This window comes from Camelina sativa, chromosome 14 (assembly GCF_000633955.1).
Source record: "Camelina sativa cultivar DH55 chromosome 14, Cs, whole genome shotgun sequence".
NCBI lineage: Eukaryota > Viridiplantae > Streptophyta > Magnoliopsida > Brassicales > Brassicaceae > Camelina > Camelina sativa.
In genome coordinates this window covers 29,185,656-29,207,615 of record NC_025698.1, presented here as the reverse complement: position 1 = coordinate 29,207,615, position 21,960 = coordinate 29,185,656, and the positions used below count along the sequence as shown (strand labels likewise).

Sequence of the window (21,960 nt, the reverse complement as noted above, 5' to 3'; positions counted from 1 at the left end):
GGGGGGGGGGGGGCGGAGAGATTTCAGAGAGACGCATGTGTGTTGAAGCAGAACAAGGTTGAATGAATTAAAAGTAAAAATTTGCAAACTCCAAAAATAAACATTATTATGATTTTTTTCATTTTTTTTGTTGACAAAATAAAAATAATAATAAATACGTTCGGTAGTGTGAAATTTTTTTCACTTTAAAAACAAAAAAGAATTATTAATGTGCAGTTAAATAACTTAATACGACTATGCTTTTTTTGTGTGTGGGAAATGATAATTTAAGCTTATACGAAAAGACATTCTTGATGCGATCCGTTAAAAACACGCGCTCTTAATCACTCTTTTAAGTTTTAATCTTTTATTAATCCTAAAGGCAAAAACAAATCAAAATTCTTCTTCTTCTCAACTATAGAAAAAGTAAAGGTTAAATTTTTATATTTTTTTCATCGAGGACTTTCAGTATTATAGTAAAATACACATATAGAATGCATTTTTTAAATCCTAAAGTTGGAAGAAAACAGAGATATCCCCAAAAGCTTAAATCCAATACACGAAAAACAAAAATTACAATATAAAAGTTAAAAGAGGAATTTTCAAAATCATAAAAAAATTCGGAAGAGAAGATAAGTTGCAGGACTATATCTACAAGAGTCAATGTCGATAAGATCTTTAAAATAGATTAAAATACATACAACCTTTTTTGGGTTAAAATACATACAGTTTTTTAAAATAGATAATAAGTAACTTTTAAACAGGCACAACACATATCAAAAACATAGGCATAAAATTGTTAGTATGCAAAAATATGTTTTGGTTGAATTTCGACTTTGAATGGATGTTACAATCAATGCAAACTAATTTATCATCAGTTAGTCTAATTTTTTTTAGAACAAACAATAAATTGTTGTCAACTCAAATTATTTCAATGTAATAAGCAGTTTTTATTTGATCCGCAGTAAATTCTTTCTATGTTTTTCCTTATGTATTATTATAAGTTATAAACAGTAAATAAAAACAGTTTAGTTTACAGACAAATTTATCCATTTTAAACTGCTGAAAGCCTAAAGCTGTTTGAACTCTTAGACAAACTTATTTCACATATATTATAGTTAAAAATAACTATTGTTTCTTCTATCGTTTTTAAAAAACTAAAATTGTATTCTTTAATGAATAAATGATAAAAATGTGAATCTTTTAGATTTGTAATATCTAAAGCGCGTTAGCTAGCATGTTCATGCAACGAGAGTATTAAAAGTTTTGTGGGGGTAAAACGTCAAAAACCTTTTCGTTTTCGCTTCTATTTTGTTTTTTTTTGGTTATGTAATTTATTTATTTTATTCCCATATTCCCTGCACTAATGAAATTGAGATAGATTTTAATATAGGGACGTTATAGTTTAAATAAAGTAAATTTTAACAATTTCTAGTCACCAACTAATTTCTATTTTGCTACCTACCTGACTTTTAGATACAGTTTTCTAGTTTGGTTTATTTCGGATTGATTGAAAGGCTTTTTAAAAATTCTGCTATAATTAAAATAAAAAACAATAATTGCATGAATGGTCAACTAATTGTAGTTTACACCGCATTCAAAAATAATAAAATCTTATTGTCATACTACAATTATATATTTATATGTGTATTGATGTTCCCATTACTGGCATTATAAAATAGGAGTAACACTCTTTTGATTGATATCAGATTTGTAATGATATAATATGGGTATATTATATATACACACAAATTTGATTAGTTTGATACTAGAGTTATAAAGATTTAAGAAAAAAAAACAATAAATCGTCAGCATCAGGTCGTTTGCCTAATAATTGGAGAAGAGGTGTTTATCCACATTATGCTTACAAGTTTACAACCGAATTTAATGAACTTGTCATCTCCATTTTAGACAACAAAACAAATTTGGTCCCATTCTCTTATAAAAACTGTTCAGAGTACGGGTCTAATATATGTACCAACGTATTCTCAATTCATTCATTCACCAAACCATACGTATGATACCATCGTACTAAAACTATTTCATCTTTGGAAAATTCACTTTTGTAGTTTTAACTAAAATGATGTGTTTTGTATTTTCAAGGGTTATATTTGTAGAGGTACATATGATAGACGAAACACACATAATAATTAATAAATAAAACAAATATAGAAAATTATGGAACCGACATATATGGTTTCCATAATGATTTTAATATCTATACTAATATTTTGCACCAGTTTTTGTTCATAAATCGGTTTTAGAAAGTTTTTACATTTAATATTATTTAATACTCATATTCATATCTAAACAAATTTAGTTAATTCTCCCTACTATCTTTATAACCAAACAAAATTAAAATATTTTAAATATATATATATAATATTCTATAATTAATATAGATATTTAGAAGATTTATTTCATATTAAAAAAATATTCTCCTAACATTTTTTTTTGATTTTAAAATTTAAATGTAGTGAATCATCATATAATACATAAAGTTGGTAAAAATGTATATTTTTTCTGCATATATTGTGATTTGAATTTTTTTAAACGAACATATATTACTCAAATAATATAAAAAGTGTGTATTCAACATACATATATCGTAAATTTACCGTATATAGTAAATTATAGAATTTTATAATTTATAACTGATATGTCTAAACTTAATAAAAAGTTTAAAATTATGAATATTTAAACATATAAAATTTTCAAAATAACACAAATGAATTATATGACACGACGGGTTATATAATATTACATGATTGAATTGATAATACTAAAAAATAAAATATCATTAATATGATACCTCAATATAGGTAAAATCCTTATTTTACTATTTTAACAAGACCAATATAAAATATGTCGAATCAAACTAATTTAATTAAGATTGTATTATGAAAAATTGTTGTGCAATATACCACAAATTATATACTAAATCACTAAAACTAACAAAGATTATATTAGCAAAATTAGTATTAAAATAGTACATTAAAAAAATAAATAAATAAACTATTTTCTTCTTTCAGTTTAAATTGCCAAACATCTTGTATTTTTCTGTCAACGCACGAGAACTTTAAAGATATCTTGTATTTTCCAGTAACACAATCATATATATATATATATATATATAGGAAAAATACCGAAAAATGCCCAACTTTCAAATTTGGGACAAAAAAAGCTTGAACTTTCAAGATGTCATTTTAATCCTCAAGTTTGGGTTGACCCTTTCATTAAATAGCAAACTTGTGTTGACCTGGCCAATTTAGACATGATGTTAATCACCGTTAGAAACCCGAAAACGGAGTTAACTATCTGTTAACGGTCTCTGTCTACTCCAAAACAACGTCGTATCTCAGTCACTACTTCGGGTGGGTTTGAAACAGGCTCACTCTCAGATGGGTTGCGAACCGTTGTCTCTGCAGTCTCCACCGTCTCCATTGCCTCCTCAGTCTCCACAGTCTCCATTGCATCCACTGTCTCCGACGAACTCAGTCTCATTGACCACTGAGTTGGGGGTTTTAAGTTTCTTCATTAAGAGAAACGACGTCGTTTTGGAGTAGACGGAGACCGTTAACAGATAGTTAACTCCGTTTTCGAGTTTCTAACGGTGATTAACACCATGTCTAAATTGGCCAGGTCAACACAAGTTTGCTATTTAATGAAAGAGTCAACCCAAACTTGAGAATTAAAATGACATCTTGAAAGTTCAGGTTTTTTTTGTCCCAAATTTGAAAGTTGCGCATTTTTTCGGCATTTTTCCCATATATATATATATATATGTATCTTCATTGTATATATTGCTTTGATTATATAAGTATCTTAGTATAAATTAATAATGGATATTTGATCAATCCTAATCTGATTTTGAGTTAATCTCAAAAGAAGTAACCCCCCGGGATAATAAATTTGATCCTTACGAAAAAAATAAAGAAACCTAACTAAATATAGAAGCCATATCCATTAACCCTAGCTAGAGCCCCGCAGTGTAAATAAATCCAAGTAAAAGAAGACATCAATGGACAAGAGTGTGTGCTACAAAATTCACCTAACTTGAATCCGGAGAAACCGAGACACAGACCGAAGATCAAGGTCCAGCGTGCATGTTCAAATTGCATAGGAGAGTTAATGTTGAAACTGGCGTATCCAAACGTAAACATGGAGCAAACGTAGACCAAGACATCCACAGTTGGGTAATTGTAGGAGAAAGAATAAACGGTCGTCATAAGAATGAGGGAATATATCATACGTGCGTAAGGTAAAGGAAGCTCATCTTCATTGTAGACACTACTAGTTGTGGGGAGTTGTAACGCAAGTAACATCGACGTGTACAAGATTGTGAAACCGACGATGGTTGTGTAATGCAACCAACACATTGAAGAACACACACTATAGAGTGATATCGGGATAGCGAATATCGACACTGCCGTTATTAACTTCCAGAAAAGCCCTCTCATGTGTCTACGTATTAATTTGTAATGTTTTCTCTTTTCTGTGAAGAACGAACGAGGGGACATATACGTTTTAATTATATATGGTTTGCACTAGTTTTATACTCCCTCCGTTTCATAATATAGGATGTTTAGAGAAGTTTTTTTTGTTTCATAATATAAGATGTTTCCAACTTTCTATGCAACTTTTAGATTAAATTTATATTTTATATTATGCAGACTTGTTTTTATGATTGGTTAAACTTTTTAAAAGTAACTATTTCTTAACATGCGTGTTTTCAGAGAGGGAATATTGTTTTAGAAATAGAATAACCATTAATTAATTACTTTATAATAGGAAAAATATGAATTAGATGTATATCCTAAATCTACCATACAGATCTTAATCAGTAAAGACATCAACACAACACATCTCCCACTGTAATAATTAAAAAAAATATATATATATATATTAAATTCAGAATATGACTTATTTTAATACTCAACCCTCAAAAGTAACGTAGAAGAAAAAAATACACTAAATCGTTGACAAATCCAAAACATGCACTAAATGTTTTTACCCCAGATCGAAGGGATCAGTGTAAAAACTTTGGCGACGCATTCACAAAAACTAATCATTGATTATTTTTTTGTTTTGTAAAATCCAGATACGAATTTGGAACATAACTGTAATCATCCAAAAAGGTAATATCTTTTTTCCCCCGAATCTGTAGGTATCTTATGCAAAAATTTCTCCTTTTTTCGTATCTGGGGCTAGATTTAGATTCGTGGGTACTGTTCAATTCACGAATCTCTAATGATGGGTACTTGCCCCAGAGGCCAATGAGTGTGTTAAAAGTTTGGATTGGATCGTGATGTGATTAAAGTTTGATCCTTTTTCATGCCAATGCAGGTCAGAATTTCACAATCGGTCGGATTCGAATCAAAATCGATACGTGTGCTGGTAAAGTTCAAACCTTTTTTGTCAATTGATTCTGTGCTTCGTCTTCTGTAATGTATATGGAAGTGAATCCTGGTTTTGCTTATGTTTTTTTTTAGGTTTGTAATTTTGTTGGGGGGGGGTGGATCTGACTGAGAAAGTGTTTCGATATGAGAGTTCGATCTAGAGGGTTTAAGAGACAATGACTGTCAATGTCCTTTGGATTTCAGAGTTATGGCTCATTGCAATTACTCAAACTTTGAGCTTTTGAGCCTTTGTCTTCTTGTTTCTTCACAATGCTCACTTCAAATTCTAAAGAGAAGGAAAGGTCTCTCTCCTTCTTATGTTGCTGGTACTTAGGTCGCCGGCGAGTTGCAATGCTTCTCCTTCTTAGCCTTGCGTTTGTTGTCTTTGTATTGGGTTCCTACACTATCAACAAAGGTAATCACTTCTCAAGTTTTTGATATCTTCAATTAAGAATGGTTTTGTTTCGCTACTGGAATCTGTTGGTAATTCCCTGCATTGTGATCACAACAGAGAGTAATAGTCCAAACATTCATCAGAGTATTCAGACGATGGATTTTGGAAGCAACCAAACTCCAGTAAGTAGAGAATTGACTTCTTTCTATACAGAGAACTCTAAGAATGATCATATTAGAGATTCTTTTATGTGGAATGGCATTGGAGGAAGTGATGTAGACGTCAACCATCCTCCTCCGTCCTTACCTTCAACGCATCACCATCCGTGCGATAGTTTTTCATTTCCTCCTCCTCCTCCACCTGGAATGAGAAGGCCTGGGCCACGACGTAAGCTCTTTCTTCGATTCCATTAGTGTTTTGCTCTGACCCTGCAAGAACTTGCTTTTTACCTTCTCCATTTTTTCTTTTTCCAGCGTGTCCGGTATGCTATCTACCTCCAGAAGAGGCCTTAGCGCATATGCCAAAGCTTCCATTTGAATCTCCTGTGCTCAAGAATTTGACATTTATCCGTGATGAGAATCCTGTAAAACATGAAGAAAGTCAAGGAGGCTCTGATTTTGGAGGCTATCCTTCCCTTGAGGATAGGACCAATTCCTTTGACATAAAAGAGTCCATGACAGTGCATTGCGGGTAAGCTTCTAGGTTTTAACTCCATGGTTTCTTCTTCAGCCACGGGGCTTTACTTTTCTGATTCCTGTGTTTGTTTCTGCAGATTTGTTAATGGAACAAAACCTGGTCATCAAACTGGTTTTGACATCGATGAGGATATCCTTCATGAGTTGGACCAGTTCCACGATGTGATTGTTGCCTCAGCGATATTTGGTAATTTGCTTAAAAGAGAATTTTCCTGTGTGACATCTATAGTTTGGATATCTTTGCCCTTCTTACAAAGTTCCAATCTTTTTTTTCTCAGGAAAGTATGACATAATACAAGAACCTGTGAACATCAGTGAAATGGCGAGGACGAACATCCCATTCTACATGTTTGTTGATGAAGAAACACATTTATACCTTAAGAACACGTCGAGTTATACAGAAGATAACAAGAGAGTGGGATTGTGGAGGATCATTGTTGTACATAATGTCCCTTATACTGATGCACGGCGTAATGGAAAGGTTGAAAGATATGAGAGAATTAATAGTAGCTAAGATTTGTTTGTTTCTGTGTGTTACAAATGTGAGCTGGGTATAATGATGATGCACTTTTACAGGTTCCAAAGCTTCTATTGCATAGATTATTCCCAAATGTCCGGTACTCTATATGGGTTGATGCGAAGCTCCAGCTTGTTGTTGATCCATATCAAATCCTTGAAAGGTAGATATATTCAGTTCTCTCTTGCTTGAAATTGTATGTCCAGGCCAAATCTGTTAACTTTTATTTGTCTTCTGAATGTTCAGGTTCTTGTGGAGAACGAATTCTAGTTTCGCAATTTCGAGACATTACCGACGTTTTGATGTGTTTGTAGAAGCTGAGGCTAATAAAGCCGCAAGAAAATACGACAATGCCTCAATTGATTACCAAATAGAGTTCTACAAGAAGGAAGGTCTAACACCTTATACCGAGGCTAAGCTTCCAATAACAAGTGGTATGGTTTTTAAGCATATGAAGATATTGAAAATTTTCCCAATTATCTCTTTCTTTCTTTTGAGCTCAATTGAATCTTTTGGCAGATGTTCCTGAAGGGTGTACAATCATAAGAGAACACATACCGATCACAAACCTTTTCACATGTGTTTGGTTCAACGAAGTAGATCGGTTTACATCCCGAGATCAAATAAGCTTTGCAATTGCAAGAGACAAGATAAGAGAAAAAGTTGATTGGAGCATCAATATGTTCTTGGACTGTGAAAGACGCAACTTTGTGAAACAGGTATAAGAAGCAAGCAAGAAAAACTAAACTTGTTTCGGTTTAAGAGTTGGTTTGCTGTGTGTGAAAAAAAACAAAAGATGAGACTTCTCTTATTCTTCTTCTCTTGATGATATATATATAGGTTTATCATAGAGACGTTTTGATGAACATGAGGCCTCCTCGACCTTCTTCGAGGGTTCTTCCGGAGCCACCGGCTTTACCACGCGGAAGATTAGTTGGTGGTAAAGCCACAACAGGGAAGAAGACCCCGGGACAACGTGGAAAAAGGCGTCACCGGAAAGTTTCAGCTGGTGGAAGAAATATGAGATAGAGAGATAAAGAGATTCCACATTTTTCCTTCTTCTTGCAATATTTTTTGCTTATTTGATTGTTACAGTTCCAAGTAGTTAGAAGAAACGAATCTCGTGAGTTTTGAAATTTTGTCCTCTAACTAAAATCTACTGATATATATATGTCTTTGGCCAATTTTATAGTATACTGTGATTTTTCTTCAACCATTGTTATTGTTTCTTTACGTTCGTGTTTATGATCTTAGTAGAAAGCAGCAAATTTTATACTCTTGTCTTGTGAATCGGTTAGTAATAGTAAACCGAAATGATAACCGGTAGAAATTTAAACCGGTGGACACTTGTTTTGTCGGCTATGGATAATTATTAACGTTGAAGTGGGCCTGCTGTCAGTAGTAACTGATGGAGTCTTTTCCACTTGGCATTAAATTACCACAATTCTGTATCAAATCAAAAAATTTACAACTACACACAGTCCATAAATAATCTTATAGTTTAATAGTCCAACCAATCACCCTCTATGTCGACGAAGGAAACATTGGGTTTTGACATTTTTATTTTCCTGATTCACAAAAGAAAATATCTTTGAATAAAAAGGAGAAGATATTTACAAAAACTCCAAATCCAAAATAAAATACTAGTATATACATATTAACACATATAGCTCCAGAAACTTTGTCAATGACCATGACGATGGGGTTCTTCTTCGACCCTACAAAGATTAATTACTACTTTCAATTATTCTACTTTTGTATTTTTGCCTGGAATCTTTTAATTATTTCTCCACCTCAAAATTTCATTGAGAAAAAAAAAAAAAGAATAATAGTATAAATTTTGCAACCCAAATCTTTTTCCCTTATATAAAATTCTCTGATTAATTTATATAATTAATATAATTAGTTGGGACGTGGGGATTGAAATTGTCTAAAGCTTTTCTTTTCTAGAAGAGTGACCCACACACAATTAAACCCAAAAACAAAAAATTAAGTAAAAAGATTAAAAGAAATCAGAAATCATGGAATCTATCAAAGTCCAAATCCCTAAATCAGATCATCTCCTCTTCTACACAAAAGCCAAAGTCCCCCATACCTTACCTTACCTCTCCTCTCCCCCTTCATGGCTTCTTCGTTGCTTTCCCAAACTAGTATCTAGCTCCTTCCACATTAAACCCGTGAACCAAAACTTCCCTTTTTCATCCTTTAAAAGATCTTCTCTTTTTTAAAAAAGTTTTGAACTTTTAATNAAAAAAAAAAAAAAAAAAAAAACTCAGATACAAATCAAAAAGTCTCTTCCTTTATTTTTTCATGACTACAGCGAATTCGATGCATCCATCTCTGTTCCGTGTAATCTGTATACTCCATTCTGTAATTGCGCTTACTAGCGGAACCTTAATGATGTTCTACACAGATAAAGCTTCAATCTTTGGACCAGGTAGTGAGATTGCTAGCAAACTCAAAGGATCGACGCCACACGATGAGCTGCTCATACAGATTTCTCAGTCTTTCTCTGGTTTGCTTCTCTTCGCAATCGGTTTGGTTCTGTTTATGGTTTCGTTTGTGAAAGACAGAGACTTTCATAGCTTCTTTGCCGGTGGCTCTGTGGTTCTATACGTGTTAATGGCAATGTGGAGGGTCTTGTTCGAGTGGAAAATTGAAGATCTTGCTTATGAATGGCCTAAACAAGCTCTTGGAGACATTGCTTTGGCCGTTTCTTGGGTTTTTTTCCTTGTTTATTCATGGAGAGAGAAGTATGATTGATGTTTTTGATTTTTTTTTTTCTTTAAAAAAAAACTTGTGGGATAAGCATAAAAACAATGTTATATTATAATATAGTCTTGGATCCTCAGATTTGATTAAAGAGGAAGTGTGAAAAAAGCTTATAATAGATTCAGACAAGATCAGATTCAAACAAAATCATAGATATCAGAAGATCATGGATTAGAAGAAAAAAAAAATTCAGTTTCCAATGTAGATTCTTCTATATTTGGTAAATGCATCATTCAGCTCATTGTAAAATAAGAATCTGAGATTTTTTTTTTTAATTTTGGTTTAATTTAGTGTGTGTGATGACAATTATACAAACTTGTTTTACTTTTGTCACTTTTGTGAAAGAAAAAAAAAGCTAAATGGGCCTGATGTAGCCCTTTTTAAGCCCATTAGTTAAAGTCTTCAACATTTCCTTTTTTTTTTTTTGTCAAACAGTCTTCAACATTTCCTCTCTTATTCTTCTTCTTCCTTCTTTAGCGTTTTGTTTTTTTAACTTTTTTTGTTGTGTCTCTCAAGATTCTTGCTTTGTGCTCCGTTTCTACGTCAAGCCGATCAAAAGGTCAGTTCTTTCGTTAATCTCTAAAGCTCCTTTTTGTCTCGATTTATCTTTTCTTTTTTTTTTTTTCAATCTGAGAATCTTATGATTGTGCTGATGAATTTATTAGTTTTTTTCCTTTCTTTTTCTCTGAATTTTGTTTGATTGGTTGTTCAATCGGATTGGAATGTTGCCTAAATCGGCTTATAATTTGGTATTTGATGAGATTGTTTCATTAAGGGATGAGATTTTGTGATTTGGGGTTTAGGGTTTTAAGTTTATTTAGGGGTTTAACTAATTTAATTGTCGCTGAGGAGAAAAATGTGTTTTTTTTTGGTAGATTCATGTAAAGCTTGGTTTTTTAGTATAACTAAGTAAATTAGTTTTGGATCTTGCCGTGTTTATTAAGAAGGTTAATCTCTCTATCGCATTGTGGTTTAAATACCAGTTTATAAGTTTACTGGTTTATATCAGTTAAGATTATGTGAGGTTTTATAACTTGTTGGTATAATCAGTAACAAATAAAATATGTATTCTGAAGAATAATTTATTAACTCTTTTGCTTAAGCATAAAATGTGTTAGCTACTTCTATGAATGTAAGCTTTTTTTAAGCATCAAACGTTAGCTACTTGTTCTTGTTTCTAATTTGCCAATTGATCTTAAAGAGCTTTCAAATGATCAATGTTTCATATTTGTTAGTCTTGTCTTGATCTATCCTTTAAAGCATCAAATGTTAGCCGACATTTTACCTTGTTATTGTTGAATGTGGTTTTGAGTATTCTTGGCGTAACATTCTGAGACTGTGATGAATAGGGATGAGTGGTTCACAAGCACAAGACAGTGCGTGTTCCTTGGAGAAGCCAAGCAAAGATGTGGTTGTCACGGAGACAAAACCAAAGAAGAGGATATGTTGTGCTTGTCCTGATACTAAGAAGCTAAGAGATGAGTGCATTGTAAAACACGGCGAATCCGCTTGCACGAAATGGATCGAAGCTCATCTTTTGTGTCTTCGATCCGAGGGTTTCAAAGTTTGATAGAGTGTTTGATTAAAAGATTAGTTGTTTGTTTTTTTGAGAATTTACACAACAGTCATCATCATGTAATAAACAGAGCAACCGAAAAAGGGTTACATTGGCCCAAAAAAAACACCACACTCAAATATTGTGATTTTTTTTTATATATCCCACTTCCATGTATATTCCAACTTTATAACCAAAATAAATCAGAGCAATAAAATGGCTTTATTGGTCAAAAGACTCAAAAAAAACATTTTTTTTTACTCCAATATATATATATATATATTTATATTCATATCAGCGATTTTTTTTTGTAGTATATATTTTCAAATTTTAAACTTCATATTTTGCTGGTCAACATGCTATTGCTTTTTTTTTATGTCAACTTTATCACTGAAATAAATAAAACATTTATTTCTGTTAATGTAATCTTTTTTTTTTTGATGCGAATGTTAAGAGTAGTGTAATCTTGTTACAAGATTTTCCTTAATCTTTATCACTGAAATTAATAAAACCAATAACTAAATACATTATTTTAGTTAATGTAATCTTGTTACAAGATTTTCTTATATCTTCTTCCCTTTTTCTAATTCCATCTGTGAATTACCAACCGTCGGATTAATCATAAAAAACCCGACCCTCATATCCAACGGCTGTAAAATACCTAATATTATTCGTATCAGCACCGTCGATTGTGCCACGTCAGCAATAGCAGAGACCTTTTTCTGGTTTATTTATTTAGTCCTCATTGACTTAATTAAAAAGATAATTTAATTAAGATTTTGTGAAGAGAAAAGTTTTGTGGAGTTTGGCTTGTTTAAAAAAGAGTGTTCAAAGCGATCGAGTTAAAATCTATCTCACTGTTGTGTTTGGGACCTTTGGGTGTGTGTTTATGTTATATACACTCCGGCGCGAATTGTGAAGTGAGGTACTTTATAAAACCCTTTCTCCTTCTCTCCTATAATCTCGACGCATAAATCTTTTTCTATTAAAATCACTGTTTTGGGTTTTTTTTTTTCTGTTTACAAAAGAAAGAATCAAACTTTGGGAATTTCGTCAATGGAGCCCGACGTTGTGGAGATCTCACCTCCTCCTCTGATCGCTTCTGGCTCGAGGAATCGTAAACCCAGAAAGGTCTGATTTTTTTTTCTTTTTTTCAATGGCCCTGTTTCTCTGTGCAGGGTTTTATTTCTCTTAGTGTTATCGTTGATGCGTGATGATCATCTTGGTGTGTTAGGGTTTTGTTTTTTGATTTAGGGTTTTGGTTCGTTCTTTGCTCACGTTTACTAATGCTTCTACTGTTTATCGAACTGATGGGTTTGTTCTTGATGATTCGTATTGATTGTGTTCTTACTGTTTTTCTAAGTTTGAAAGAGATCAGCTTTAGGTTTTGTGAAATCAAAAGCTTTGTTTCTTGTGAATGTTTTTGATAATTGTCACTTGTTTCTCTGTTCTTTTTTTTGTATCTTGTTTTGTCAGTCGTAGTTGATTGTAAAGTTTGCTGCTTTATCTTTTGTTGTAGGCTTTTCCTGAAGTGATTGATGTGGAAAGTTATGAATTCCGCAGTGGTGGTGGTGTTCTTAATAATAATAACAATGTTGTTCATAAGAAGAATAAAGGGAAGGCAATACAAGTTGACTCCGTTTCTTACAACAACGTTCAATCTCATCATCCGCCGCTTAACGTAGAGACGTTCCACGACTATTATGGTCATAATAACCCTTTTGGTAAAGTAGCTAATCAACCAATTGATGTTGATGACTACTCAATGTTTCAAGACGTTCTTGATCCTAAGAATGTCCCAGCTGGTGCAGAGGTCATGGTACCTTGGGGTTTACATTCTAGCAGTAATGGAACAGGGAAATCAAGTGGAAGCATTTTGAGAAGTCAGTCCATGAAAGAGACTGGAAACTCATATCTGCCAGCTGCTACTGTTCCTCAATCATGGGATTATTCTTCTGGTTCCTTTTTACCTCAACACAATCAGACTATCTATTCTTCTGGTTCGTTTTTGCCACAGCACAATCAGGCTGCCTATCCTTCTGCATCGTTTTCTGTGGCTCAACCTCAGACTCCTGGTGTAGTTATGGTCCCTAATCCTACTCCAAACTCTTTTAGATATGATGCTTCTGCTAGTTCTTTTCAGCCTATAGCGGCTGGGGTTACTTCTTCAGTTGAGAATTCTACCAATGTTAAGAAAGCTAAGCAAGATTTTCTGCGAGATTTTAAAAGATTTGACACTGTTGATGATATCTCAGATCATCACTATGCTTCTAAGGGGAAATCTTCAAAGCAGGTGATGATAAATTTATTATCTCCGGGGTTGTTTCCTTAATCTTTCTTTCATTTTTCAACAACTGTAAATTTTACCCGCCGCCTCTCTTTTATCTTATCAGCACTCGAAGAATTGGGTCAAAAAGGTTCAAGAAGATTGGAAGATTCTTGAGAAAGATTTGCCAGGTTGGTGTATACACTATGCAGATCAATGCTTGCAAACATTTTTTTTACCTATTTGTTCTTTACATTTAACAACTTTTGCAAACAGAGGCAATATATGTCAGAGCCTGTGAATCAAGAATGGATCTTTTGAGAGCTGTAATTATTGGAGCGGAGGGAACTCCTTACCATGACGGTCTTTTCTTTTTTGATATTCAGTTCCCAGATACCTATCCTTCAGTGCCACCAGTATGTACTCAGGAACATTCTCAAGTATGTGTTTCTGTCTTTTTTCTTCTAAACCCTTAATGACCCTGGAAGTTTAAATTGTTGTTGACAGAAAGTTTATTACCATTCCGGAGGGCTTAGAATAAACCCGAATCTATACAATTGTGGTAAAGTATGCTTGAGTCTTCTCGGTACCTGGTCCGGTAGCACGAGGGAGAAATGGCTTCCAAAGGAGTCCACAATGTTACAGCTTCTTGTCTCAATCCAAGCACTCATCTTGAATCAAAAACCATACTTTAACGAACCTGGCTTTGAGCGGAGCAAGGGGACTCCATCAGGCGAGGCCCATTCTACAGTTTACAGTGAGAACGTATTCATATTGTCGTTGAGGACTATGGTTTACAGCATGAGGAAACCACCCACGGTAAATAATTACTCAAATTCTCCATTATTCGATTTTTTTTTGAAACTTGGGTTTAAAATAGTCGTGAATGCAGTACTTTTAATGTTATTCCCCATATCTTCATTTGTATTTGAGGAAAAGATGAAACTTTTTTGCAAAAATGAGATTTTTGTTTTGTTTTTTTTTTTCATGAAATTTGGGGTTAAAACTGTTGTTGTGATGAAATGTGCAGCATTTTGAGGAGTTTGCTCGTAGCCATTACTTTCTCCGGTCTCACGACATAGTGAAAGCGTGCAATGCTTATAAAAATGGAGTTCCTCTTGGATCGATGGTTAAAGGCGGAGTCCAGGACCTTGAACAAACTAGCCAGAGCGGCTCCAAGAAGTTTAGGGCCGATGTAGCTAGCTCTATGCAGACAGTGGTTGATGAATTCTTCAAACTAGGAGTCAAGGAGCTTGCAGAGAAACCAAAACCACCTGAGTTCAATGCTAACATAAGGAATCAGAGCAATAATACTAACCGTAAGAGAAGCAGATCATCGAGGTGAGCCAAATACCAAAATAATAAAAAAAAAGTCCTATTTCACCCAGTTTCTTATGATTGAGATACTGACATGAGAAGTAATTCTCATATGTACAGTTTAACTTGATAAAAAATTGATTTATAATTTGGTTTTAACAGTTTTCTGTTCAGATTTTACATAGTTAAGAGATTTTTATTTTTTAAGAGTTCACCGAGAAAAATCTATAAACTTACACGTAACAGTTTCTAATTCCCATCTGATAGGCGTAGGAACAAAACTAAAATCAAACCGAAAATTTGATGGTCACATAGGAACAGATGGCAATTGTGTTCTGTTTCCGACTATGTTTCATTAGCAAATGTGTCTGAATAATTTTACAGATCTCTTGAAGAAGAGAGACAACATATCTATGTACAGCTTAGGCAACGAAGCTCGGGCTTTGTCGTCATGATTCTGGTAAGTCTTTACGACAAGTAGGACATGTGAGATGATTCTTAAGCCAAGCGTCAATACAAAGCGCATGATAGATATGTCTGCAAACCGGAAACACTCTACATTCTTCATTAACGACATAACCACCGAGACAAATCGCGCATTCTCTTGATTCTAGTGACCTCTCCTCTTCTTCATCCTCATGGTTGCCTTGTCCGACAAGCAACTTCGGGAGTAGGGTTTCGATTGCGCTTTGTTTCATCCCGCACTTTTTACTTTCTCTCTCGGCGGAATCTGGTAACCGTAGACCGTTCTGGATGATTGCGTGGTAACTCACGACTCTAGCGCGTGGTTGGCCTCTTTGTACCCCGGTTTCGAGATCTAGGTCGAGACATGTTCCTAAGAATGGCCTGAGAACGCAGTCGATGATGGCGTAGATTACAAGAATGATAGCTGAGGTTGCGATAAGAACAACGAGCAAGATGCAGAGACCGATGAATAAGGCGAGACCAAGAACGCTGATGACACTTAACACATCTTCTTCTGAGCTCATATTGATTCTTAATAACAAGAAACAAGGCTCCTAAAGGTTGTGTTCAAAATATTGACTATCAGGTGACAACCCAAGGAATTTATCAGGTTTACATTTTTAGTCATGAAAGCTGAATTTTTTTTGGTTGGTTACGATAAGGCAGTGAGGATTTGTGTGGATTCTAAGTTTAGTGTTTGGTTTCAAAATTCATAGATCAGGTTTATGTTATCTAGTTCTATTATCTTTTAAACTATTATCTATCTGATTCTATCATTTGCAAAGTTTACAACAACTTTTTTTGTTTGTTTTAAATTATCCTAACTGGATTTGGTAAAAATTTATATAGTGATTTGGATTTTTTTTTTCATTTTGTTAAAAAAAAAAGATGAAGATGTGATTTTTAAAAGTCAATTGTTTTAAAAATATATAATTTAAATGATAAAACCTATTTTTTTCATTATATCTGAAAATATTTCCACTTTTAAATTATTTATTGAACAAAATTTTAGTTACCAAAACTAGAGTTATTATCCAACTAAATTCCACAATTTTTTTTTAATACAACAATCCATAATTGAAGGAATTACTATTTACTACTCTGTCCGTTTCAAAATATAGAATGTTTTAGTGAAAACACGTATATTAAGAAAANGCTTGCAGAGAAACCAAAACCACCTGAGTTCAATGCTAACATAAGGAATCAGAGCAATAATACTAACCGTAAGAGAAGCAGATCATCGAGGTGAGCCAAATACCAAAATAATAAAAAAAAAGTCCTATTTCACCCAGTTTCTTATGATTGAGATACTGACATGAGAAGTAATTCTCATATGTACAGTTTAACTTGATAAAAAATTGATTTATAATTTGGTTTTAACAGTTTTCTGTTCAGATTTTACATAGTTAAGAGATTTTTATTTTTTAAGAGTTCACCGAGAAAAATCTATAAACTTACACGTAACAGTTTCTAATTCCCATCTGATAGGCGTAGGAACAAAACTAAAATCAAACCGAAAATTTGATGGTCACATAGGAACAGATGGCAATTGTGTTCTGTTTCCGACTATGTTTCATTAGCAAATGTGTCTGAATAATTTTACAGATCTCTTGAAGAAGAGAGACAACATATCTATGTACAGCTTAGGCAACGAAGCTCGGGCTTTGTCGTCATGATTCTGGTAAGTCTTTACGACAAGTAGGACATGTGAGATGATTCTTAAGCCAAGCGTCAATACAAAGCGCATGATAGATATGTCTGCAAACCGGAAACACTCTACATTCTTCATTAACGACATAACCACCGAGACAAATCGCGCATTCTCTTGATTCTAGTGACCTCTCCTCTTCTTCATCCTCATGGTTGCCTTGTCCGACAAGCAACTTCGGGAGTAGGGTTTCGATTGCGCTTTGTTTCATCCCGCACTTTTTACTTTCTCTCTCGGCGGAATCTGGTAACCGTAGACCGTTCTGGATGATTGCGTGGTAACTCACGACTCTAGCGCGTGGTTGGCCTCTTTGTACCCCGGTTTCGAGATCTAGGTCGAGACATGTTCCTAAGAATGGCCTGAGAACGCAGTCGATGATGGCGTAGATTACAAGAATGATAGCTGAGGTTGCGATAAGAACAACGAGCAAGATGCAGAGACCGATGAATAAGGCGAGACCAAGAACGCTGATGACACTTAACACATCTTCTTCTGAGCTCATATTGATTCTTAATAACAAGAAACAAGGCTCCTAAAGGTTGTGTTCAAAATATTGACTATCAGGTGACAACCCAAGGAATTTATCAGGTTTACATTTTTAGTCATGAAAGCTGAATTTTTTTTGGTTGGTTACGATAAGGCAGTGAGGATTTGTGTGGATTCTAAGTTTAGTGTTTGGTTTCAAAATTCATAGATCAGGTTTATGTTATCTAGTTCTATTATCTTTTAAACTATTATCTATCTGATTCTATCATTTGCAAAGTTTACAACAACTTTTTTTGTTTGTTTTAAATTATCCTAACTGGATTTGGTAAAAATTTATATAGTGATTTGGATTTTTTTTTTCATTTTGTTAAAAAAAAAAGATGAAGATGTGATTTTTAAAAGTCAATTGTTTTAAAAATATATAATTTAAATGATAAAACCTATTTTTTTCATTATATCTGAAAATATTTCCACTTTTAAATTATTTATTGAACAAAATTTTAGTTACCAAAACTAGAGTTATTATCCAACTAAATTCCACAATTTTTTTTTAATACAACAATCCATAATTGAAGGAATTACTATTTACTACTCTGTCCGTTTCAAAATATAGAATGTTTTAGTGAAAACACGTATATTAAGAAAAAGTTACTTTTAAAAAGTTTAACCAATCATAAATAAGTCTGCATAATATAAAATATAAATTTAATCTAAATATTGCATAGAAAGTTGGAAACATCATGAAACAAAAATACTTATCAAAATACCCTATATTATGAAAGGAGGGAGTATTTAGCAAAATTGACATTTGTAAGGAATTAAATTGGTCATAAAGTCTAATTGAACCGGACTAAACCGGTTCTTTTCTCGCTGGCTCGGCCACCGCTTTTTCAACCGAACAATCTCTCTTTCTCTTTCTCTGTGTCACTCTCTCCCACACTCACCGGAGCAAAGTGATGGCAATGTGTTCTTCTTCTTCGTCTTCGTCTTCTCAAAAGACGTGGATTGTACACGGGATATTAGCTGGAGCGGCGATTGCAGCCGCGATTGGAGCACATGCGTATCTGGGTCGAACCAGAAAATTCCGGAGCCGGGTCGTCGGAATCATCCCCGCACGTTACGCTTCCTCTCGTTTCGAGGGTAAGCCTCTCGTGAAAATCCTCGGCAAACCCATGATCCAGGTTCCTCCTTAGTTATATTTTCAATATCTCTCTGTTCTATGTTTTAATCTCAGTATCGTTGTGTCGGATCTGGTTTAGTTAGTTAGGCGAATTTACTGAAACTTTCATGCTTAAATAGATTACACATTGAAGTGTGTTTGTTTTGAAAAAATTATACTTTCGTTATCTCTCAGTCTGGATCTAGATAAAGTTTGAATCTTTTGTGCCTTGTATAGTTGTATACATGCAATTTTGATGATGGTAAATTGTATATGTTTGTAAGTTTTTGTTTTTGTTTCTCGCTTTTGTTGAACAGAGGACTTGGGAGAGGACAAAATTAGCTACTACGCTTGATCACGTTGGTATTGTTTGGCTCAGAATCTCTACTTGTATATAAGATCTGTTCTGTGAAGCTTCATTGGTTTAAATTCTATTGTGATTGTGATTGTTGAGATTACAAGATGTCTGATTTCGTTGTGTGTTTTTAATTTAATCAGTTGTAGCGNGGAAACACTCTACATTCTTCATTAACGACATAACCACCGAGACAAATCGCGCATTCTCTTGATTCTAGTGACCTCTCCTCTTCTTCATCCTCATGGTTGCCTTGTCCGACAAGCAACTTCGGGAGTAGGGTTTCGATTGCGCTTTGTTTCATCCCGCACTTTTTACTTTCTCTCTCGGCGGAATCTGGTAACCGTAGACCGTTCTGGATGATTGCGTGGTAACTCACGACTCTAGCGCGTGGTTGGCCTCTTTGTACCCCGGTTTCGAGATCTAGGTCGAGACATGTTCCTAAGAATGGCCTGAGAACGCAGTCGATGATGGCGTAGATTACAAGAATGATAGCTGAGGTTGCGATAAGAACAACGAGCAAGATGCAGAGACCGATGAATAAGGCGAGACCAAGAACGCTGATGACACTTAACACATCTTCTTCTGAGCTCATATTGATTCTTAATAACAAGAAACAAGGCTCCTAAAGGTTGTGTTCAAAATATTGACTATCAGGTGACAACCCAAGGAATTTATCAGGTTTACATTTTTAGTCATGAAAGCTGAATTTTTTTTGGTTGGTTACGATAAGGCAGTGAGGATTTGTGTGGATTCTAAGTTTAGTGTTTGGTTTCAAAATTCATAGATCAGGTTTATGTTATCTAGTTCTATTATCTTTTAAACTATTATCTATCTGATTCTATCATTTGCAAAGTTTACAACAACTTTTTTTGTTTGTTTTAAATTATCCTAACTGGATTTGGTAAAAATTTATATAGTGATTTGGATTTTTTTTTTCATTTTGTTAAAAAAAAAAGATGAAGATGTGATTTTTAAAAGTCAATTGTTTTAAAAATATATAATTTAAATGATAAAACCTATTTTTTTCATTATATCTGAAAATATTTCCACTTTTAAATTATTTATTGAACAAAATTTTAGTTACCAAAACTAGAGTTATTATCCAACTAAATTCCACAATTTTTTTTTAATACAACAATCCATAATTGAAGGAATTACTATTTACTACTCTGTCCGTTTCAAAATATAGAATGTTTTAGTGAAAACACGTATATTAAGAAAAAGTTACTTTTAAAAAGTTTAACCAATCATAAATAAGTCTGCATAATATAAAATATAAATTTAATCTAAATATTGCATAGAAAGTTGGAAACATCATGAAACAAAAATACTTATCAAAATACCCTATATTATGAAAGGAGGGAGTATTTAGCAAAATTGACATTTGTAAGGAATTAAATTGGTCATAAAGTCTAATTGAACCGGACTAAACCGGTTCTTTTCTCGCTGGCTCGGCCACCGCTTTTTCAACCGAACAATCTCTCTTTCTCTTTCTCTGTGTCACTCTCTCCCACACTCACCGGAGCAAAGTGATGGCAATGTGTTCTTCTTCTTCGTCTTCGTCTTCTCAAAAGACGTGGATTGTACACGGGATATTAGCTGGAGCGGCGATTGCAGCCGCGATTGGAGCACATGCGTATCTGGGTCGAACCAGAAAATTCCGGAGCCGGGTCGTCGGAATCATCCCCGCACGTTACGCTTCCTCTCGTTTCGAGGGTAAGCCTCTCGTGAAAATCCTCGGCAAACCCATGATCCAGGTTCCTCCTTAGTTATATTTTCAATATCTCTCTGTTCTATGTTTTAATCTCAGTATCGTTGTGTCGGATCTGGTTTAGTTAGTTAGGCGAATTTACTGAAACTTTCATGCTTAAATAGATTACACATTGAAGTGTGTTTGTTTTGAAAAAATTATACTTTCGTTATCTCTCAGTCTGGATCTAGATAAAGTTTGAATCTTTTGTGCCTTGTATAGTTGTATACATGCAATTTTGATGATGGTAAATTGTATATGTTTGTAAGTTTTTGTTTTTGTTTCTCGCTTTTGTTGAACAGAGGACTTGGGAGAGGACAAAATTAGCTACTACGCTTGATCACGTTGGTATTGTTTGGCTCAGAATCTCTACTTGTATATAAGATCTGTTCTGTGAAGCTTCATTGGTTTGAATTCTATTGTGATTGTGATTGTTGAGATTACAAGATGTCTGATTTCGTTGTGTGTTTTTAATTTAATCAGTTGTAGCTACTGATGATGAAAGGATAGCGGAGTGCTGTCGTGGATTTGGTGCAGATGTCATCATGACTTCAGAGTCTTGTAGAAATGGTCTGTACACTGTTTTCTTCAATCTTTTGGTTTTCTCATTCTTATTTTGGGGGAATCTGGTTTTGTAGCTAAAGCTATGTATCATTTGGGTGATGTGTAGGCACTGAGCGGTGCAACGAAGCGCTAGAAAAGCTGGAGAAGAAGTATGATGTGGTTGTTAACATTCAAGGAGATGAACCACTCATTGACCCTGAGATTATAGACGGTGTGGTCAAAGCACTTCAGGTTTCGTAAAATGCTTATTTGGATATCTTATATGTTTCGTCTTGGACTGGAGTTATGATCCTAATGTTTAAACTCGTTTGAATGCTGTTAAATAGTGTTCTTATGGTTGTGGTTTTTAGGTAACACCAGATGCAGTGTTTAGCACAGCGGTGACACCATTGAAACCAGAAGACGGGGTTGATCCTAACCGAGTTAAATGTGTGGTTGACAACCGTGGCTATGCTATCTATTTCTCGAGGGGTTTGATTCCTTATAACAAGTATTTTTTCTTACCTTTTTCTTGTGTATATCAATTACATGAAGTATCTTATTCTTCCTCATATGCTTTTTTTTTTTTTTTTTTTT

The 21,960-nt window shown here is 34.0% G+C and overlaps 7 protein-coding genes across 11 annotated transcripts in view; 5 read left to right on the top strand and 2 right to left on the bottom strand.

The window, feature by feature from the left end:
- On the top strand, positions 4,944 to 8,171 carry LOC104742807. 3 transcript variants are annotated; one of them, XM_010463859.2, is made up of 11 exons: positions 4,944 to 5,117; positions 5,326 to 5,376; positions 5,472 to 5,793; positions 5,890 to 6,159; positions 6,246 to 6,462; positions 6,545 to 6,654; positions 6,746 to 6,948; positions 7,044 to 7,147; positions 7,231 to 7,418; positions 7,504 to 7,703; positions 7,825 to 8,171. In XM_010463859.2, exons 3-11 carry the CDS (start codon positions 5,649 to 5,651, stop codon positions 8,011 to 8,013), a joined length of 1,626 nt encoding a protein of 541 aa, XP_010462161.1. In that variant the 5' UTR covers positions 4,944 to 5,117; positions 5,326 to 5,376; positions 5,472 to 5,648; the 3' UTR covers positions 8,014 to 8,171. The 3 variants fall into 3 exon arrangements, with proteins under 3 accessions (XP_010462161.1, XP_019090849.1, XP_010462162.1); XM_019235304.1 differs by lacking the exon at positions 4,944 to 5,117 and adding an exon at positions 5,125 to 5,146; XM_010463860.2 differs by lacking the exon at positions 4,944 to 5,117 and adding an exon at positions 5,174 to 5,236.
- LOC104742806 lies at positions 9,232 to 9,831 on the top strand. Its single transcript, XM_010463857.2, has one exon. It carries the CDS (start codon positions 9,295 to 9,297, stop codon positions 9,745 to 9,747), a length of 453 nt encoding a protein of 150 aa, XP_010462159.1. The 5' UTR covers positions 9,232 to 9,294; the 3' UTR covers positions 9,748 to 9,831.
- LOC104742805 (cytochrome c oxidase copper chaperone 2) lies at positions 11,107 to 11,471 on the top strand. Its single transcript, XM_010463856.2, has one exon. It carries the CDS (start codon positions 11,108 to 11,110, stop codon positions 11,324 to 11,326), a length of 219 nt encoding a protein of 72 aa, XP_010462158.1. The 5' UTR covers position 11,107; the 3' UTR covers positions 11,327 to 11,471.
- LOC104742802 (putative ubiquitin-conjugating enzyme E2 38) lies at positions 12,106 to 16,796 on the top strand. 2 transcript variants are annotated; one of them, XM_019235351.1, is made up of 8 exons: positions 12,106 to 12,236; positions 12,340 to 12,442; positions 12,831 to 13,604; positions 13,705 to 13,768; positions 13,854 to 13,993; positions 14,085 to 14,396; positions 14,608 to 14,856; positions 16,543 to 16,796. In XM_019235351.1, the coding sequence occupies exons 2-8, from the start codon at positions 12,368 to 12,370 to the stop codon at positions 16,606 to 16,608; spliced, it is 1,680 nt and encodes a 559-aa protein (XP_019090896.1). In that variant the 5' UTR covers positions 12,106 to 12,236; positions 12,340 to 12,367; the 3' UTR covers positions 16,609 to 16,796. The 2 variants fall into 2 exon arrangements, with proteins under 2 accessions (XP_019090896.1, XP_010462156.2); XM_010463854.2 differs by lacking the exon at positions 16,543 to 16,796 and adding an exon at positions 15,279 to 15,451 and having other exon boundaries at positions 14,608 to 14,918.
- LOC104742801 (putative RING-H2 finger protein ATL19) lies at positions 16,969 to 17,744 on the bottom strand. Its single transcript, XM_010463853.1, has one exon. The coding sequence runs from the start codon at positions 17,567 to 17,569 to the stop codon at positions 17,030 to 17,032; it is 540 nt and encodes a 179-aa protein (XP_010462155.1). The 5' UTR covers positions 17,570 to 17,744; the 3' UTR covers positions 16,969 to 17,029.
- LOC104744112 (putative RING-H2 finger protein ATL19) lies at positions 19,207 to 19,852 on the bottom strand. Its single transcript, XM_010465130.1, has one exon. It carries the CDS (start codon positions 19,660 to 19,662, stop codon positions 19,207 to 19,209), a length of 456 nt encoding a protein of 151 aa, XP_010463432.1. The 5' UTR covers positions 19,663 to 19,852.
- LOC104742800 (3-deoxy-manno-octulosonate cytidylyltransferase, mitochondrial) overlaps positions 20,524 to 21,960 on the top strand; it is a 2,588-nt gene continuing 1,151 nt past the window's right edge. The window contains exons 1-5 of one of the 2 annotated variants that reach the window (XM_010463852.2): positions 20,524 to 20,827; positions 21,123 to 21,168; positions 21,304 to 21,390; positions 21,491 to 21,615; positions 21,735 to 21,874. In XM_010463852.2, coding sequence (XP_010462154.1) covers positions 20,603 to 20,827; positions 21,123 to 21,168; positions 21,304 to 21,390; positions 21,491 to 21,615; positions 21,735 to 21,874 — 623 coding nt within the window. In that variant the 5' untranslated portion in view covers positions 20,524 to 20,602. The remainder of the gene's footprint in view (positions 20,828 to 21,122; positions 21,169 to 21,303; positions 21,391 to 21,490; positions 21,616 to 21,734; positions 21,875 to 21,960) is intronic. The other variant, XM_019235254.1, reaches the window with a different exon arrangement.

Excerpts from the sequence above, each read along its gene's own strand:
- LOC104742801 (XM_010463853.1), bottom strand. The coding sequence starts at position 17,569 with ATGAGCTCAGAAGAAGATGTGTTAAGTGTCATCAGCGTTCTTGGTCTC.
- LOC104742805 (XM_010463856.2), top strand. The coding sequence starts at position 11,108 with ATGAGTGGTTCACAAGCACAAGACAGTGCGTGTTCCTTGGAGAAGCCA.
- LOC104742807 (XM_010463859.2), top strand. The coding sequence starts at position 5,649 with ATGCTCACTTCAAATTCTAAAGAGAAGGAAAGGTCTCTCTCCTTCTTA. Across the intron at positions 6,463-6,544 it reads TCCATGACAGTGCATTGCGG|ATTTGTTAATGGAACAAAAC; the intron begins GTAAGCTTCTAG and ends TTGTTTCTGCAG. Across the intron at positions 7,704-7,824 it reads GACGCAACTTTGTGAAACAG|GTTTATCATAGAGACGTTTT; the intron begins GTATAAGAAGCA and ends ATATATATATAG.
- LOC104742802 (XM_010463854.2), top strand. The coding sequence starts at position 12,368 with ATGGAGCCCGACGTTGTGGAGATCTCACCTCCTCCTCTGATCGCTTCT. Across the intron at positions 13,769-13,853 it reads TCTTGAGAAAGATTTGCCAG|AGGCAATATATGTCAGAGCC; the intron begins GTTGGTGTATAC and ends TTTTGCAAACAG. Across the intron at positions 13,994-14,084 it reads CCTATCCTTCAGTGCCACCA|AAAGTTTATTACCATTCCGG; the intron begins GTATGTACTCAG and ends TGTTGTTGACAG.
- LOC104742806 (XM_010463857.2), top strand. The coding sequence starts at position 9,295 with ATGACTACAGCGAATTCGATGCATCCATCTCTGTTCCGTGTAATCTGT.